Consider the following 20,933-nt stretch of genomic DNA (forward strand, 5'->3'; position numbering starts at 1 on the left):
GGCATCAGAATGTGCTACCGAAAGACAAATGGAGAAAACAATTCCAACAATTGACAGAACTGTCTCTGGCTACTTCATTAATTTCGACAACTTTTCTGAAGATCGAAGCAACCCTGAAGTAACGCCAGAAACAAAGACTTTAAAAGAAAAAGCAGCGGAACTCTTTCATCAACTAAAGAAAATTTATCTTGTTTCACCATGGTTAGAGTTCTGGTTTGGACTAGGTATATTCTTCCTCTTGCTTTGGCTCATCATGGTACTTTGTTTGGAAAAATTCATTGAGGGAAAATACAGTTCAATGGACACAGCAAGTCAGAACATCAACTTAGTCCTGAAACCACACAAATCATCCCACATGAAGAAAAGAGAACTGTCAACAGTAAATGTCACAGCCATTCCAATACCCGGCGGGGTAGCATGGGACAAAACTGACTATGAAGTATATGGCCCGGTCGAAATCCTGAAGTATCCTCATAAATTCAAGGTTTCCTTAAGTGACTTTGTAAAACCTAGTACATTCTCTGATGATTGGGACTTTGAAAGTATTAATAATATGATGTCTGATTTAGTAATGTCAGCAAGATTTACAGATCATGATTATTTACAAGGTTCGTCTAGTTATGAACAGATGTTCTGCTACACACATTATGGTGATCATTACTTGCATAAATCTGCACAACCTAGAAATGTTTTAAAGTATAACCAATGGGAACATTGTGCTACTCCACCAAAAAGTAGTTCTAAAACATTCTATGAGAAATTCAAGTACTTCTCAGGCTTTAACACCAGTGATGCAGAAACGTTTTATTATAAACTGTTAGATAAAACAGGGTTGAAAAATATGCTGGCAAATACTAAATTGATATATTCAGAAGCATTTTATGAAAAAATGATGACATTTGGTTTTGATTTTTGGAAAAATAACATTGAAACAAAAACCATCTGGGGTACAAAAGAGTGGCAGGTACAAGGCCTAGAAGCATTATTCAGAGCCTGCATGATCCCGGAACAAATGATGTTTTTAAATGATACAATTCACCAAACATCCTGTCTTGGCCTAGCTAAGATTAAAGACCTTAACAAACCGTCTATTCCAAAGCCAATACCTGATAAATGCAACTACAGATATTGAAATAGACGTAACCAAAATTTTACATCTAAACAGAACACATCCTGATTGGAAAAAGTGGTTAATCTGGCCTACTGACATGAATAACTGTCAAGATAGATTCCTGAACAAAACACAGGGGTTAAAAATGACCAGACTAGACCCTAGATACTCCCAGAGACAACATCCAGGGATAGTAACAACATACAGTGTAGGGAATCTCTGCCTTGAATGGCTAGAATCATCCACACTGGCTGAAATTAAGCAACACTTATCTTTACTTAAAGAAGGTGCTGATTTGCGCGATTTCATACTAGGACCACGCAAACAGCGTCAAAAACGTTTCATAGCGACCAGTATATATGCGGCTTACAACGAGGCATGGAAAATTATGCAAATTGAAACAGCAGAGAAAATACGAGAAATTGATCGTATTAATTTGGAAAAATTACTTTCTGTTGTGGACAATGGGTTAATGACTCTGTCCTCCAGAATATATTCACTGGACAGCATTGTATCATCTGCCATTGATATAATAGACAAAGACTTGCTAATGTTACAGCATGGCCAGTCGCAATTACGTTCTATTGTACAGTTAGGCTGGACGCTGCAAAATCTTCGTTCAGGCTATGTGCCTTGGCGTTTAATCAACACAACGTCATTGTTTTCCATCTTTAACCTTACTGATAAACAAATCAGCTTGGCACAGAAAGGAGCAGACTATACAATCCTGAGCATCGAAAAACTTGAGAGATTACCATTGACAATGTCAGAAAGTCCTGTCATTGAATGGATAATACACGGGATTATCACAATTCCGATAACAACTTTCCGATTTAAAAATTGCCTTGAATACATACCTACTGGCCAGTATGAACAATTGGGTAAAGGTTACATTAAGTCAGCATGGAAATTACCATACACACACACATGCTATAGTGACAGCAACAAAAATGTATTTCTTAGTGGTGAAATTTGTAAACATTCACTAAGCGGAATACTTTTGTGCCAGGGTATTAATTTACACGGAGCATGTGAAGGGACTACAAACAACCTTTCATGCCACCAACATGTCACACCTGCAACGCAGATAGAGCCTTTCTTTAGACAACTCGCAAATGGGAGTTACATTCTAATAACGGATCACAGCTGTTGTAGCCTTTTGCCAGGGAAAGCCTATCTTGTAAGCGTAACATCCATGGTCAAATGCTGTATGCAAGCATTGTTTCCGAACGGCCCTGGAGACACTGAGACTCCCATTTGGCCTCGTTTGAATTTCTCTTCTATACGAATTGATACTTTAAGCAGAATGAAGTCTGTGCTTTTGCAAACAACAGTGCCCATCATGTCATCAAAAGAGACGTATGATCTCCAATTTGCAAGGACAGCTTCGGAGATACATGACCTTTTATCAACAAATTGCCCCGTGCATTTCACAGAAATGCTTAGCGAAATTCTAAACATGTCAGATGCCGTAGGTATCCCAGGCATATTTAGGACCGTTTTCACGGGACTGTTAACACCATTCAAAGCAATCTTGGGCTTAATTCCAAATTTTGTCCATTCAGTCTTTGGCGGCATCCCCCTAATTTTGGGACTTGTAGCTGGAATTTTATTTTTGACCCTCCTGCTCCGATATGGCAAGCCAAAGCTCAGACATGACTCCGGCAGGAATGGAAGAAACGATCCTAGCACTCCGCTACCGGGACCGAATAACTAGAGTCCTTGGATTGGCCAGGCTGAGAGATCTGAACATGACCTGGTTTCTTTCATTCAGACCTATATGGCAGACCTGCATCTTACCTGTACTTCGATGTATGCTATGCGGAGAGGAATGCGTGTTAGACCCCTGTCTTGCACTTCCATCAGCAGTACCAATGGATATCGATACTTTGCTAAGTCCTGTAACGGCTCACGCTTTGTGTTGTCCCCAGCGGCTACCAATCCTGATGACGGTATTCGTTGAGACTCCTGTGCTATGACTAGGTGGTGACAGTGGAGCGAGAAACAAAAGCAACATCACCCAGGTACGACCTTCTGTGAGCATTGCTGATCCAGACTTTGATGACGTTTTTTTATAAACAAGGGAACCCCACTTATTAGAACCTGGGGTGGAATGATGTATTTCCAAAAACAGTGGTTCTGTTTGTGGCCTAATTAGGTCCGGAAGGACAAGAGTGGGTAGCGAGTATTCAATAAACGCTAAGGAGCAAAAGCTGTAGGTATAGGTAGAAACAGTTATTTATTTTTCTTTTTTGAATATACATAAATACTTGTACTTATACTGTATTTTCAGGTGCTCAGGTGAATAGTATGGTGCAGGACGTGACAAAAGTGAACAAAGTGAACGGACTGTCACACAACAACAAACAAGGTTAAAAAACAATTATATACAATAGAGAGAGTAAAAATCCTTGGGTATGTCGACGGCGTTTCGATCTATGTAACTTTAGATCATCATCAGGACTGATGAGCTTCCTGAAACTATAAAAGTTGGTATTTTAGTTACAAAGTTTTATACCTACATATTTATTTATTTGGGCTTGCAGACATTGTGCTCCCCGAGATTAGTGATATACCATGCACATGTTTGTGTTCCATCACATGTGCATTCAATTCTTTTATCAAGGTGAAGGTACATAAATTCCTCACCTTAGAGTGCAACATAAATGTGTAGCCAAAGGGCTATGTTTTGGGGCTTATTTGTCTATTAAGATGCATGCAAAAAGTCATTATAGTCATTTAATGAAAGCATTTTTATTATTACCTTGCCTATGCATTTTCAGACAAGGATGATATTTGTATACTTTGGTTGATGGTTGCTTACTGGGAGAATCTAGAATTGGAATCAACTGTAATTAGTTTCACAAAGAATTGGCTGTTCATTACTGAAACTTGCAAATTTTAGAAAAAAGGGGGTTATACTTCTAGATAATTGGGCAGTGTCAGTTACTAATGCTTCTTGTTAGAAGCGAGTTGGTCATTATTTTAAAAAAAAGGAGGGTTTCAGTATTACAGAATGGAGGAACTTACACTGTAGTTAAAGTAAATCTTCTCTCAATTAGGTAATCCAAGTAGCGCTCTGTCACTTTAGTTTAGACGAGGGTCCTACATGGACTGCTTTCAAAAAACAAGATAGTTAATGGTTAAGGGCTGCTTTTCTAGGCTGGTGCACAATTAACCTTAAACTTTGGGTAGCGTGATAAGGCACGGGTAAACTTACTTAATTGTTGTAGCAGCGCGAGGAAAAATGTTTGTTCCTTATCCTCGTTCTGACAATTACAAGTACCGGCGCCTAAAAACTATAAGGGCAAATAATCGGTAAAACCGAAGGAATTGTATTATTACCCAGTGTTAGTTAATGGGGAGCTCTGAAGAGCGTACACTTACGTTTGAAATCGGAGGTGTTTGAAGTAGGTAGGGGGTCAGCTTAAGCGCATTCGTCGCTCTGCATTCAATAAGTATTTGGCGCCTGAAATTATAACATCACTTATTTACTCCTTCTTTAAGCATTATATTATAATCTGCGACTAGGGAAACATCCGTTAGGCGTACTTACATTAGTTTTGACGCGGTCGCGGGGCAGGTTGGGGGTCCGAGTCGCTCACCAGCCGTTGCTCACAGTGTAGTGAGAGCTGGAGCCGCCATTAGTAGTTTGTTTGCGCGCGCCTCCACGGGGACGTGGTTGGAGCGGCGCATGCGCAGAGGGTTCAGGCTAGTCTCTCGCTTCCGAGGATTAGCGTTTTGTAACTGGCACATGCGCTTACAGTTTCTGGCAGTTTAGCCAGCGAGTTATTGCGCAATTGGGGTATTTTTGGCGATTTTGGTAAAACTAGTCGATATCTTGAGTTAGATTAGGCTGTGAATTGGAGGGGTTAGTTGGCATCTAATTTGTTGACAATTTAGTTGAAAAATTAAATAATAAATAAAGGGGAAATCCTATGACATTTCTGCCAAGTTAATTCAAGAATTAGGAGGAGACTTGTGTGACATTTTTGGATTATTATAAACACATCATAGTGTAATTCGTGTAGCATTTTCCAGCAAGACAAACTGTTATCTTCCTATAATCTTATTATAGCAATTAAACTAGAAGAAAAATAACATTAGAAGAAAAATAACGTGCTGCTTATGTCAGAGGGACACATTATTTAGTATGGATTCAGTCACAAGATGGGAAAACATTTTTAGATCTGGTTCAGATGCACATATTCCATTCGTCAAAAGAGTTGAGTCCATTTTCGATGGTTTTACAGTAGAAAATCCATTTACACTCCAGTCGATTTAGAATTGTCTGGTGATTGCCACCTCTGGTGCTTGGCACTACTTTGTCTATGACTTGCCATTTCAGGTCATTTTCAGTGTGACCGAGTTCGATGAAGTGTTCGACCAAAGGCGCCGTTGTCACTTTACATCGGATCCTGCTTCTGTGTTGGGATATCCTTGTTTTTATCTGTTGAGTCGTCTGTCCAATGTAGAGCAATTTGCATGGGCACTCAATACAATAGATAACATTTTTTGAATTACAGTTTGTGAAAAAATTTAAAGTGTGTTTACAACTCCCATACTCGAATATTTTCGTGTTGGTGGTGAAATCGCATGCCATGCACTTATTACATTTAAAATGCCCTAACACACGTGGCATATTCAGTCGTGTTTCAATTGTATTCTGGCTGGTTGGGAGGCTAGCTCTCACAAGGTGGTCCTTTAAGTTACGGCCTCTCTTGAAAGAAAATAAGGGAAGCCCAGTGTTTAGTTCAAGAGGGTCTAGGGCATTCCAATGTTTTTTTATCATTTTGGTTAGTTTATTACTGGCTGTATTGAAAGTAGTAACACAAGTGATCTTGGATAGAGTTTTTTTGGGGCGGGGTTCCAACAAGTATTCTCTATGTGTGTACCAGGCCCTTTTCATGGCCCTTCTCACCAGTTTTCTTGGATACCCTCTAGCAGTTAGTTTTTTGCACAGAACTTCTGCTTCGGTGAAGAAATCATTTTTGTACTTACAATTTCTTCTAATTCTCAGAAATTGACCGTAGGGTAATCCATCCCTCAGAGCCCTGGGGTGTGCACTTTGGTATTGTAACAGAGTATTACGTTCCGTTGGTTTTCGGAACAGTGTGGTGTATAGTTTATTCTCTTCGCACTTGATGGTCACGTCTAGGTAGTCAATTTGGTGTCTATTGTATGAGTAGGTGAATCTCAAGTCTGTTTGATTGGAGTTCAACCAAGTACAGAAATTGTTAAGTGATTCCTCATCCCCACTCCAGATCATCAGGACATCGTCGATGTACCTGTGCCATGTTTTTATTTGGTTGCGGAAGGGATTTGTAGTGTTGAGGAGGACGTTCGTCTCCATGTTGTCCACAAAAAGAATCGCGAAGTTGGGGGCAGAAGCATTAGTAACTGACACTGCCCAATTATCTAGAAGTATAACCCCCTTTTTTCTAAAATTTGCAAGTTTCAGTAATGAACAGCCAATTCTTTGTGAAACTAATTACAGTTGATTCCAATTCTAGATTCTCTCCAGTAAGCAACCATCAACCAAAGTATACAAATATCATCCTTGTCTGAAAATGCATAGGCAAGGTAATAATAAAAATGCTTTCATTAAATGACTATAATGACTTTTTGCATGCATCTTAATAGACAAATAAGCCCCAAAACATAGCCCTTTGGCTACACATTTATGTTGCACTCTAAGGTGAGGAATTTATGTACCTTCACCTTGATAAAAGAATTGAATGCACATGTGATGGAACACAAACATGTGCATGGTATATCACTAATCTCGGGGAGCACAATGTCTGCAAGCCCAAATAAATAAATATGTAGGTATAAAACTTTGTAACTAAAATACCAACTTTTATAGTTTCAGGAAGCTCATCAGTCCTGATGATGATCTAAAGTTACATAGATCGAAACGCCGTCGACATACCCAAGGATTTTTACTCTCTCTATTGTATATAATTGTTTTTTAACCTTGTTTGTTGTTGTGTGACAGTCCGTTCACTTTGTTCACTTTTGTCACGTCCTGCACCATACTATTCACCTGAGCACCTGAAAATACAGTATAAGTACAAGTATTTATGTATATTCAAAAAAGAAAAATAAATAACTTTCTACCTATACCTACAGCTTTTGCTCACTAGACTTTGATGACGGCAATCATTCTCACACCTGCCAAGTATCAGCATTATCAAACTGGGTCGAACTGTCACCTGATTTTGTAGACCAATTCTTTGAGAGCCTGTCTGATATGATGTTCTCCCCTGAACAGAAACAATAACTTTTGAAAAGCATTCCGACACACAGCTTTCCCATGAACTCTGAATTCGGCCTTCAGTTTTGATCAACAAAAACTGCTAAAAGCGTTGGAACTCTATTCCCCCGTTCACAAGAAAATATTTTTTGAATTGAACTATTTTTCATAATATTTTCCCCTTTTTTTTGGCACGAAATTCTTTGCTTAAAGTAGACCTATTCATAAAGAACAGACCTTCTATTTTTAGTAAAACTAGAGACAAAATAACTTTACATCAGCCTCTAGCACATTTTACAGCAAATGCATTTATATGTGATGAAATTATCTCGCCATTCTTTTCTGTATTAAGAGATATTTCATGTGTAAATTTTCGCAAAATCGTTCAACTGATTACATATGCTATAATTTTTGAATGATTCCTATGCTTAAAGGCGTACAGTACCTATATTTTCCCGTATTTCAAATACGCCATTTCAAATGCGAATATGTATTTTGGGGTGGGTAATGTTACACATGCATCTTATTGCTTTAATTTTAGGAATTTGATGGACATAAAATCGTGGAGTGGGTGTCGCATTCTAATCTAGGACCCCGATCAATACTGTGACCTTATGCCCCTATACAGCTATAATCCATTTATTCCCCTATAATGGCATACACATTCAAGTGTGATATTTCAGACACTCGTCTCTGGCCTCACACGATCAGAGCCACATTTCAGAATCGATTCCTCTGCAGCTCATTAGAGCAAATGACACAGCAGAAGCCACTATCTAAGATTCCTAGATTACACTCCGAGTTCTTCAACAAGATAAAACTCAGCAACCTGGGAAAGCCCCGCTTGCTATGTTTTGATTAGTAATAGAACTCTAATGAGCACTGACATATTTATTGACGTCTTATGTCCAAAAACTTACGTCAAACAAGGCACCTTTCAGGTATAAATACTACCATCATTGCCTTAAGCAAAAGCTGATTCCACAAAGCTGATGCTATCGCTGCTAACGAGCGAACGATGGTGTGGTGAACCCAGGAGCTGAACAGCGGTCCCTTGCAGAGCCCAGCCGTTGCAAGCAGCCCACGGACGCTGCCCCTCCTCCTCTTTGACGCGCTGAGAAAGACGCTGTCTTTTCTCCTGCTGAGAAAATCCAGCTCCGGCGTTTCCAGCCTACTCTTGCGAGTGACTGGGATATCGAGTTCTGAGAGGAGATACAAGCCCTCCAACATTCTATTCCAGAGGTATGGTGTTGACTAAACCCTTAGAGAGAATTCTTGAAGCAAACCTTGGCAAAACCAACTTAACTTAAACTACTTCCTTACTCCCTCCCAAGTATTAGGCTTAGGTCAGGTACACTGGGGTAGGCGTAGTTAGAAGCACCAGTTGAGTACGTTAGCCTAATATATATATGAATGTATATATGTTTTATTCATTTTAACCATTGCATGGCTAAGAAACCATATCAATGCTTTTACAGTATTATTTCGCAATACTCTTTTCACTGTACGCACTTTATCTAATAACTAGTATTGCAATTGTGGCAATCCATTTCTCTTGTATGAGAAGAAAGACTGTTCAATAAATAATACCTTTTATTGAAAACGCCCGTCTCTCTATTCTCTGCATATTGGTGAAAGTAATCTGCACAAACCTGACTGAGTAAAATAACTGTCTATTGTTTCACACGACTCTAGAGATTGACTCTTATCTGAGGAGCAAAGTTGTCATGTTTATGCGGTTGTTGGAAAACTGAATCCCTTCTTGGCTGTGCCAAGGAAGCTGATCACTTCCTATTCAGTCAGGAAAGTTTCCAGTGACCTCTGAGCTAGTTGGTAACAAACCCAATTAAGTTTAGCATAAACAGTGGAGACCTGGAAGATCCGCACTTCTACGTCGATACTACTGTTTATGGTATTCCAATGCGCAGGGCCTATTGGGAAAATAGGAACTACACTACACCACCCCTGGATCCACCCGGACATCTTCCTCCTGGTCGCCTGCAGCATCTTTCTTCAAGGCTCCATAGGATTCAACGACGAAACCCAACACATCTTCACAACTATGCACCTTGCCGTCCGTGGGTGAGGTAACGCGAGCACTTCGGTGCTCCCAAGGGTATTGACTATCCAAGTGTCTAAGTCTTTAGTTGTTTCCTCCTAGCTAAACCGGAAGGGTCCTAAATCCTTCTAAATCTAACTTCGAGATTCCCATTGACTTTGTATTGACTCCTGCGTGTGTGTACAGACACTGCACGCGCCGCCTGTGGGCCTCCTACTTCTAAACTACTGTTAAGATAGTGTAGCCCCAGCGATTCCCTAGGCCCTAGGCCTTTCCTTTTCTCGCGACGTGGCACTTATACCACTTTCTTCATATATGGTTTGCTTCGCCCCTAGGGCCTAACCGTAAATTGTGCAACTTAACGTATTCTAACTAAGTTTCTTGTTACGTGCTTTTGCCTCTGATCTCATAAAGAGTTCAGAGGAGTGTGTTAGTAAATAAATACATATATATTTTATATATATCCTGTGTGGTATCCTTTCATTTGGTATTCAAGGGGTTACATATAGTAAAACAGCTGGCTTTACACACCCTCAAGAGTGTTTTAGTCTAAGACTGTTCTGTCCACGCTACCACTAGGGTAGCTGGTCTTTAAGGTTGACTTACAACCATCACCATAAGGGTTGTTTGGACTGGTGCAAGGTGTTCACTAGAATGGTGAACATCATATACCAGGCCAACTTCTCACATTGGTGTGCAGCGGTTGGGATTAGAGCTTGCTGTTGTTTTACCACTTGTAATCTTGCGATATCACTTGAAAGATCACATAGGTGCCTGTAGGTACATATAAAAACAAGTCTTAGTATACTTAAGTTCTACTGAACTTAGCTGTTGTAGAGCAAAGGGCCTAGCACACCCTGACTACAACTCCTAGGGAGGTTCTGTAGGAAAACACATAGTGTAGGTAGGTGCAACACCACACCTCCCTGGAAACCATGTCTCAGACAGTGAACCCCAGTGGTTCTCTGCCTGCAGAGGTAGATCCCTTGAGGACTGCTTCGAGATATGAAGCCTTAGCCTTCCAAGAATTGAGACAATTGTGCACTTCTAGAAGGCTAAAACAGGGGTCAAACCCTACCCTCAAGTTCCTGGTTGAGCTCTTAGAAGAGTATGATGCTCGACAGGCACCTAAGACAGGTGCTTCAGGTAGTGTAGATGAAGTTCTTCCCTCCACAGATGATACTACTGATATTGTGGTACCAGATGATGAAGATGAGGCAGAGGAGGTAGATTCTGACATTGAGGTAGACAGCCAGGTCCCAGTCAGAAGACTTAGCCAGGCTAACCTAAGCATACATGGGAGTCAGTATGGGCAGCCCCCATACAGACCCCCAAGTGGGCTTATCCAGAGGCAGAGGAGAGGAAGATCCCACTCCAGGCATTCTCTCCAATCTCATGCTTCAAATTGCTCTCATGCCCCTGCTCAGAGAGAGATGAACATGAGGCCAGAATGAGAGAGGCTAATCTGAGGATTGAAAGGCAAGAACTTGAAGTTGCCTTGGCCAAAGAGAAGCTTGCTCGTGCAAGAGAGCACAGAGATAGTGGGTCAGAACCCACTGGTGGCAGCAATATCCCAAGGATCAAGATACGTCCTCCGATAATAGAAACCTAAGCAAGATTGTGCCCCCCTACAAAGAAGGGGATGACATCCACAAATGGATAACTGCTTGGGAGAGGGCCTGCAAAAGTGCAGCAGGTACCCCAGAGTCAGTGGACAGCTATACCATGGCTCTCCTTTTCAGAAAAAGGCAGAGATAAGCTCCTCACAGTTAGTGATGAGGATGCTAACAACTACTCTGTCCTGAAGAGTGCTCTGATTGATGGGTTTGGCTTAACCACTGAACAATATAGGTTGTTGTTCAGGGACACCCAGAAGACACAGACTCAGGACTGGACTGACTTTGTAGATTGTGCCACTAAGGCTCTGGAGGGCTGGTTATTGGGCAGCAAAGTACATGACTTCACAGGATTGTATAATTTGATTATAATAATAATAATAAGGACATTTATAAAGTGCCTGGTTACGCCATCTCGGCGTGTCCCCGCGCTTATGAGGGAGCAGATCCTTAGTAATTGTCAAAACCAGCTTCTACACCAGCACCTGGTGGACTCAGATCGGACCTCTCCACAAGAATTGGGTTAGAGGGCAGACAAACGGGTCAGAACCAGGATTAGGCCTAAAAATCAGGGTGGTGACCAGAAGAAAGATTCTACCAAGCCTCAAGAGAAAGGTGGGGATAAATCTAAGGACAAATCCAGTACAGGGCCCCAAAAATCCTCTGAGGGGGGTGGGTCCCAAAATCCTTCCTCTACAGTTAAGAAACCTTATTGCCATGCCTGTAAACAGCCAGGCCATTGGAAAACTGACAGCAGTTGCCCCAAGGCCAACAATAAGGAAAATATTCCTCCAGGTAATGCTCCAACACCTCCTGTTCCTACTAGTAGTAATCCCCCAGGTGGTGGGAGTGCCCCCAAGAATTTGGCTGGGTTTACTTGGGGAACTCAGGTGGCCTAACCAGGTCCCCTACCACAGCTACTCGTGTCTGTGAAAATGGCATGGGGTTTGCCAACTTCACTGCTTGTCCCAACACTTTGAGAAAGTACAGACAAGAGCCCCTCGTCAATGGCCAGAAAGTTAAAGCCTATAGAGACACAGGGGCTAGCATCAATATGGTGACTAACAGTCTAGTCACCTCAGGACAACTTATACCTGGGTTCACCTATCAGGTGACCAACATTGATGGAGTCCAGAAAGATCATGCCATGTCAGTAGTGAATCTCAGCTGGGGAGGTGTCACTGGCCCCAAGAGAGTGGCAGTGTCTACAAACGTGCCTGTAGATTGTCTACTGGGGAATGATCTAGAGATCTCAGCCTGGGCTGAGGTAGAACAGGAGACCCATTCCAAAATGGTAGGCCTTCCCCAAAAGGTTAGTGGGGCTGTGATAGTTGCAGTCCCTGCCCAAGCAGATTTCCTCCCTGAACAGGTTGGCAGGGATGTGATGGTCACAGCCCAAACTCAAACAGATTTTAGTGTTGTGAAGCCTGAAACTATGGATCACTCCACTCAGACAGAGAGTATTGGGGAGGAAGAAAAGTCTCCCTCCCACCAGACATTAGGTGAGAGTCAGCCTCCTCAGGGAACTGACCCTACCCCTTGTGAAGGAACTGCCCCATAGGTAGTCAGGCATAGCCTGGCAGAGCCTCTGATGTCAGTGGACCTTTCCAAGGTGGGGCCCAGTCTGGAGCAGGTAATCTGCCCCTCTTTACCCTGCCTCAGTCAGCCCAGGGCTGTAGAGGTCAGGAAGGCCAGTGGACCCCAAAGGGCCCCCTGTCCACAGGAACCCCCCCCCCCCTCATCAGCAGATTAGGGGCACCAAAGCTAGAAACCCTAGCCAGGTGAAAATTCCAAACACTCCTGAGGGATCTCCCTTACACCTAGTTAGGAACCTCCCCCAGATGGACTCTGTTGGGCACCTGCAGCATCTTTCTTCAAGGCTCCATAGGATTCAACGATGAAACCCGACACATCTTCACACCTATGCACCCGCCGTCCGCGGGTGAGGTAACGCGAGTACTTCGGTGCTCCCAAGGGTATTGATTATCCAAATGTCTAAGTCTTTAGTTGTTTGCTCCTAGCTAAACCGGAAGTGTCCTAAATCCTTCTAAATCTAACTTCGAGATTCCCATTGACTTTGTATTGACTGCCGCGTGTGTGTAAAGACACTGCACGCGCCGCCTGTGGGCCTCCTACTTCTAAACTACTGTTAAGATAGTGTAGCCCCAGAGATTTCCTAGACCCTAGGCCTTTCCTTTTCTTCCGACGTGGCACTTATACCACTTTCTTCATATATGGTTTGCTTCGCCCCTAGGGCCTAACCGTACATTGTTCAACTTAACGTATTCTAACTAAGTGTCTTGTGATGTGCTTTTGCCTCTGATCTCATAAAGAGTTCAGAGGAGTGTGTTAGTAAATAAATACATATATATTTATATATATCCTGTGTGGTGTCCTTTCATTTGATATTCAAGGGGTTACATATGGTAAAACAGCTGGCTTTACATGCCCTCAAGAGTCTTTTAGCCTAAGACTGTTCTGTCCACGCTACCACTAGGGTAGCTGGTCTTTAAGGTTGACTTACAACCATCACCATAAGGGTTGTTTGGACTGGTGCAAGGTGCTCACTAGAATAGTGAACACCATATACCAGGCCAACTTCTCACAGCTCTTACCTGGATGCGCCGCTCCTGCATTACCTCCGCCCCAAACTCTGCCGAGCTCCATCGCACTCCACTTCCTACCACTGACCCAAACGCCACTCAACTGATCCCTACAACAGCCCAGCTTGAACTCACAATCAACACTATTCTGGATGAAATCTCGTCACTACGTAAGAACGCAAAGATTACCTCCTTCCTGCCCCAGCTTCACGCATCTATAGCGAACACTGATCCTGCCACAAACATACACTCTGATCCTCTGTCCTTTACCCCTAGACAAACTATCCCCTATATCCATCACCAACCCAAACATAGATGCACCACAACTGAAATCACGCAATGGGAAGCTGAAATGCTGAGCAACACGTATGGCAATGCCCCGAGCAAGCCTTGCCGCCGCAAGATCCCGGTCATCCTTGGCACGAGTAGAACCCTGAACACCACTCGCCCTCCCAGGCGGCCTACCAAATAACAACCATCCAACCCTGCTAGCCTGGTCCAAGATCACTACCTACGCATTGCTGCATGCTACTAAACTGTCAGTCAGCAGTTAAGCATGCCACTCAAATAGCCAAAACCATCCCAGGACACAAAATCGACTTCTGCTTTCCAACTGAAACCCGGCTGAATGACCACTCATCCTCTTTTATCAATTTCCTCAACCCACAGGGCTTCTCAATCATGCATACGACCGCTAGGATCGTATTGGCAGCGGATTAACCATTATACACAAAAACTATCTGTGCTTAACTCCATTCCTCAACATGAAATACCCTACTTTTGAATATGTAGGAGTTCAACTCTCGTCCAAAGACCCCAACTCTATCAAAATTCATGTCATCTATCTCCCTCCTGGTGAAAAATGACAAATCTTTGAGGACTAAACAAACCTATTAACGCAAAACTCCCTTAAAGGCAGCACAGACGTCCTACTAGGAGACCTGAATCTGCACTTGAACAATGCCGATGATCCAACAGTACAAGCCCTATCCACCCTCCTGGAAGCGAACGATCTCCCCCATCACTGCAAGAAACAAACTCATACCAAGGGCTCTACCATTGATGCAAACATCTCTAAGCAGAATACCTTACTCCTCCGTTCTATCCTACCCACCGACTATCCCACTATCCCACTCCACTCAAAAGTACCCCAATCCATCCCACTCCTATCTATCCCATTCCAATCTATCCATTCCCAATTTACCCACCGCAATCTACCCCACTCTAACTCAATCTACCCCATTCCACTCCAATCTACCCTAATACACTCAATCTAACCCAATCTACCCGACTCCACCCCAATCTACCGCACTCCACTCAGATTTACCCCACTCTGCTCCAATGCACCCCAGTCTACCCGACTCCACTTGAATCGACCCCAACTCTAATCTACTCCAATCTAACTGGCTTCACCCCAATCTACCTCACTCTACTTCAGTCCATTTTACCCAACTCCATTTCAATTTATCCAACTGCAATCTATCCAACTCATCTACACTCCTACCACAATCTACCCCACTCCAATCTACCATAATCTACTGCACTCCACTGTAATCTACCCCACTCCACTCAATCCACCCAATCTACCCCAATTTACTCCACCCCACTCTACCCAAACCTACCTCATTTCAGTCGGTTCTAATCCACCCCACCCCAACCCAATCTACCCTACACCACTCTATGTAACTCCGCTCTATTTTACTCCAGTCCACTGTACCGCAATCCAAACTACCCCAATATACTGCACTCTAATCTACTCCACTCCAGTCTTCCCCACTCTACTCAAATCTACCTCCTTCCACCCCACTCTTTCCCAATCTATCCCACTCCAATCCACCCCGATCCATCCTACTCTAAGGTCCAGCTAACTCTACTCCTCAATCCATCCTACTCCACTTCAATCTACCCCACTTCACCCAAATCTACCTCAATTCAATCTACACCACTTGACTCCAATCTACCCCATTCCACTCTACCTCAATCTATCCCCCTTCTATCTACCCCATCCGACCTCGTGCCACTAACTTTCAGCCATGCCGAACAGCAGTCACACTGGTGTACATAATGGCTGAAACTCGTTGCCAAAGCCAATAGCTTTAGGATAGGAGACACCTATTTGTTTTGCCAATGCTTGTTTTCAGTGGGTTTTTTTAATCATCATATACACACGCAACAGTTCCCTGCAGGGAACTCCAAGCAGGCACAGGTGTTCAACGGCGCCTGACCACAGAAGGGGATTCCCTAAAGGGCCTGGCTTATGTTTTTTTCTTTTTTCTTTTTAAGGGTTCCCGGACACTTTCTTGGGGTTCTCGGACCCTTGCAAACTTGTGTATCCTTATTGTACATCAATAGGGTTTCAGACCGAGCAGCAGGTCTCCGAACATCACAAATGCCCACCACGGTACAAGGTCAATTACTCTGCCTGCGCAGACACCTGCCTAAGGTTTGCGGACCTCAAGGGTCATGATGTGGAATCCAACCTCTGTCTCAAAATCAGCAATTTCTTTCTACATTTTAACATTAGGCAGCCCCTGTGCCCGGGAGAGACAGGATGGCACCACGGCTCTTTATGGCTTCTTTAGTATTTTACAGGATGCGGGGAACAAGTCTCTTCGTCCTGTAATGGTTCGATATGTAGCCAGCCAATCAGGGAGCTTCAGGTCCGCAGACCCAACTTTGGGTTCACGTACCCGAAATGGATGGGCGAAAAAGCTCCCTCATCCAATCGGATCCAATATATTTTTACATTTGAGTCCGCGAGTCCAGATGCACGGACCATTCATGGGCTAAAGGTCCAGCTAGCTCTATCTTAAATGACTAGTGGCTTAATTTGAGGACCACAAAACACACTGCATGAAACTAGCCATGCCAATCACAAATAGTTTTGTGCAGATTCATTGAACTGTACCAAAGTTATTATATGCGTATATATATAATTATATTAAATGGATTCTGTAATCTCTGTATAAATAGCAGTCTCTAATTTCTTTATAATCAGGAAGTTGTGATGCACAAAAACAGTGATTATGAAGAAGAGACGTCAGAACTCGGCTTTTATAAGTTATTACAGTCGAGTCCTGAGGGCACAATGCCTGCTGCCAGCGCCAGCAGCTGATGTGACAAGGGTCAAGTCACGAAGCATAATTTAAGCAGCTGTTTAAAGCAACAAACAGAACTTTGCTTTTATTACTTCTGCTGTATGTTACTAGTTTACTATGAGAAGCAGAGGGAATATGTTTATTAGTTTCCTTAGATAAAGGAAGGGTGGAATCTTTCTGCATGTTTCTACACGTTTTGAGCTACTACAGCTTTTTTTTTAATGGACTTTTATTGAACTGTTTCTAACATCATTTTGCAACAAATATCTAACAGTTTTTATTTTTACTTTTGCACAAGAGGTTTTAAGTTCATTCTTCATGTTTGCAAACATGTTAGCTGCTGCATATGTAGGAGCTATGCACCAAGGTTTGTGGGAAAGGTGATGGTGTGACCATGTATTATACAGGATAAAGTACCACCTGGTGCATATAATAAGATTATTGCAAGTCACCTAAGTGTTTCAAAACGTTTGTGTATCTGCCTATCATGAGGTGATGTGCACTCCTGGAAAACCCTGCAGTGACAACAACATCCCTGGTCGGCCCTGCTGTTGAGGCCGAATACAGACTAAGGATTTTTATATCAGGAACTGGAGACGACTGCGTCTTACCCAATGTAACTGTGCAACTGGAAACACAGTTCCCTCTCTAGACTGCGTATGTCTGCTATTCTCAATGAACACCACATCACTTGCATCCGACTATTACATGTGATTCTGGCCAGTAATTACTCCCATGAATAGCGCTATTTACTGTTCCTCAGCCTGGAATAGGGACGGACAAGAGCTACTAGCCTTCTTGTCTCATGTAGAGTCCCATAACCAGGCCTGTTTCTGTACAGGAAGGATGCAGTCCTGTGTGGAAACAGAGAAGAGTGCAGGGACACATCTGCACCCAGTGTACTCTGGGGGTCAGTATCGCTCAGTGGGTTCCACCCAAACCAAAATCTTCTCCTCTGAGACTTTCTAAAATCTGCCCATACGCATTTTGAAGAGGTTACATGTGTTAGTTGCACTCCGAGAGTCCATTTATAGTGAAACACATACCTGAGGTATCTTCGAACAGCAATAAATGTGATTTTGTATTTCCTCTCTCCATTGAGTCTTCATCTGCCGTATGTGTATCCAGTCCTAGGAATGATGGAGGCACACACTGACCCCGCTCATCAGGACAGAGCAGTTCTGCCTTGCAGTTCTGATGTTGATGCTGTGATTCAGGGTGCAGTGGTTCGAGTGTATAGTTCTGATCTGAACTCTTTGCATCAGTACAGGGAGGTTCTAGCTTGTACTTTTGATCTGAACCTTGTGCATCTGCACAGGTCTGTTCTAGCTCGTCGTTCTGATCTGGTTTCTGTGCTTCAGGAAGCACTGACTCTAGCTCTCGGTCCTGTGCCGCAGTGTGCAGCGGTTCTAGCTTGTACTTTTGATCCGAACCATGTGCATCTGCACAGGTCTGTTCGAGCTCATCGTTCTGATCCGGTTTCTGTGCTTCAGGGCGCATGGATTCAAGCTCGTAGTTCACGTTTAGATCCTGTGCATAAGGAATTTCCTGCTTCAAGCATAGGTGTTGCTGTAGGCACTGGGTTTGTTGTGACCCCACATCATCAAAGGACAATAGCCCTGACTCTAAGTGTTCATCTGATGACATCCCATCAGGTGACACGGGTTGTAGGCTGCGGTTCTCCCGGGGGTCTTGGAAATCAAAAGACATCAATTCTTCCTCCGAGGGATCATCAGGTCCGTTCCCATCTGGCAGTGCGGGTTGTATACAGTGGTTTTGCTGTGGTTCGTGTCCTTCAGGAAATAGTGGGCAGAGGTTCTGTTGTTGGTCCCAGCTATTAGTAGACAATGGGGATGGTTCTTGCTTCAGGGGCTCATCTGGCTTCCACTCTTCTGGGAACCCTGATTGTATGCTGTGGTCTTGCTGTGGTGTCTGCCCATCAACAAATTCTGAGTGAAGACACAGGTTTGCCTCCAGTGATCTGCCTGGAGGTTCCGTCTGAGGGCACCGGGATAGAGGACAATCCTGCTGTACTCCATTTCCATCTGGAAACCCAGGTTGCAAGCACTGGTCCTGCTGTGGGTGATGTCGATCTGGCAACACTGGCTGTAGACAAAGGTTTGGCTCCTCTGGACGCCCTTGAACATCAGTTGGCGAAGAGAGGGTACAGTCCTGCTTTGGTGCATGCCCATCAGAGAACACCGGCTGACGACACAAGCTCGGTTCCACTGGCCTGTCCAGTTGAGGTGTTGCAGGAGACCGGCTAACAGCACAATCTCTAATGCTCGCCGGACAGACCATCTCCAAAGACACTGCAGCATTATCTAGAGAACCTTGATCCTTTTCTATCCAGATTTTCTTAATCAGCCCAGCGACTCTAGAAGGTACGTCCTCCACAGTATTCATCAAGTTATCCAGTTTGGCTTCCAACTCCTCCAGCATGGATAGAAGGATAATGTGGGGCAGGTTCTCCGAAAGCGGTTCCAGCTCATTGTCCCTCTGAGTATCTTTTCGAGATCTTGAAGCTGAGACGTCAAGGACAGGTAAAGACGGGACTGTGGCTCTTACGGAATCTTGTGAACACTGCGCTGTCACTTTCTTTTCTGGAGCCCGTCTTCTGCCCATTCTGGTAAATTGATGTTCAAGTCTCAATGTCTGCAGAGGAGAGGAAAAGAGAAAAGACAACACGTTATCACAGGACAGTTAGGTCAAAATACTCCTTCCTGTCTCACCAACCCCTGTGTGATCAGAGAACACCGCTCATTTCTAAAACCAGAAAAAAATGACTCATTAAAATGTCACAATACCCGCAACATGGTTCACATATTATGAAAGGCACGGATTTGAAATGTGTTTCCAACATTATGTCTGTTCCTTGGTCTGCTCAAATTGTACACTGTGAAACCAGAAAAAGAGAATATTGTAACTGCCTTGCAGCAATGAAAGGTGTATAATACCCTGGCAGACAAGACTGCGCTACCATCCTCACTTGCACTGTACACCTCTCTTTTGCAATATTCAGGTCAGTGACTGAAGCACGCGCCAACATACCAAACCTCTCTACAGGATCTACAAAACGCTTGTTATGTCATTACATATATAGAGAGCATGTTCAACCTGGGGTTTCTTGGAACTGAATCAGAAATATATAAAAGAGGAGATAACAAATCAGACCAGGGAAGAATCTAGTCTGAATAGGCTTGTGGGCTGTCAGATTTCTGGATGAAAGGAACTTGTACCAAAGCTGCGTCCACCTGATCTGATCTTCTGTAATTTTGGAATAGAAAGTAAATTCAAGTGCGGCGATCTCTGGTTTTGTACGGGTGTATGCATTTCCACCTGGTTTGCCATGAAGTGAGGGGCTAGACCTCTCACCCCTTTAGGGCTGAGGCAGAGGGTCTCGGAGTGGATTTGTTATTTCAATATAGGTGTGGCGCGTGCCCACCTCTGAAGATGATGTAGTAAACAAGCTGCGTCGCTGTGAATTACTTGTAGTCCATGAATGGTGATATTGGGTATTCTTACATATACTCGGTTGGCATAATGCGATCTAGATAGGACTGCGGCCACCGCTATTGCTTTTCTTGCCTTAAGTGGGAGGAGGGGGGTTATTTTCTTAAGTAGTTTCAGTATAAATCTGTATTTAGATCCTACTGCTCAAGCCTGCTAGGTCTTGCTAAGATTACTATTGATTATCACTCAGAGGCGTTTAGCTGTGGGTTTAGGCTCCGGTAACAATCTCATTTTTGTTGGAGAGTAAAGTTGGCTCCAAACGTTGGTCTTATTCTTTCAAATTACAATCTCAGTTTGGTCAATATTCAGTTTTAGCTGATTGAACCTCATCAAGTAATCATCAAATTGCATCATATTTTGAGACTCAAGTTGTGAGTCTGATATTCCACTGATAAGAATTATCTGAGAGCTGGTGTAGTTATAAAGCCTGGAACCTGTTGAAGACAGGTCTCTGGCCAATGGTTTTTTCAGGTTATGGGAGCAGAGATATTGGCCTAGAATTCCTGGTTATATCCGGGACTTCTCTCTGGTTTTTCAGTAACGTGAGCTCTACAGCATTTTAAAAACGCGCTTGGAGCGACAGCTTGAGCTGCTGAATTGATGAAAACGCTCTGCAGGGGACTGCTCAAGACCTGGTTTTTCGACGGAGACGCAACACCCTCAGCGCCCAGATACCC

General features: G+C 43.3%; 1 protein-coding gene across 1 annotated transcript in view; it reads right to left on the reverse strand.

Moving 5' to 3' along the window:
* Nucleotides 1-19,388, reverse strand: part of LOC147736719 (uncharacterized) — a 67,610-nt gene extending 48,222 nt beyond the window's left edge. Inside the window, exon 1 of the mRNA XM_086953816.1 lies at nt 17,790-19,388. Within this exon, the coding sequence (XP_086809942.1) occupies nt 17,790-19,368 (1,579 nt within the window). The 5' untranslated portion in view covers nt 19,369-19,388. The remainder of the gene's footprint in view (nt 1-17,789) is intronic.
* Nucleotides 19,389-20,933: the final 1,545 nt, after the last annotated feature.

Source organism: Lissotriton vulgaris, chromosome 1_2, assembly GCF_964263255.1.
Source record: "Lissotriton vulgaris chromosome 1_2, aLisVul1.2, whole genome shotgun sequence".
NCBI classification, from domain to species: domain Eukaryota; kingdom Metazoa; phylum Chordata; class Amphibia; order Caudata; family Salamandridae; genus Lissotriton; species Lissotriton vulgaris.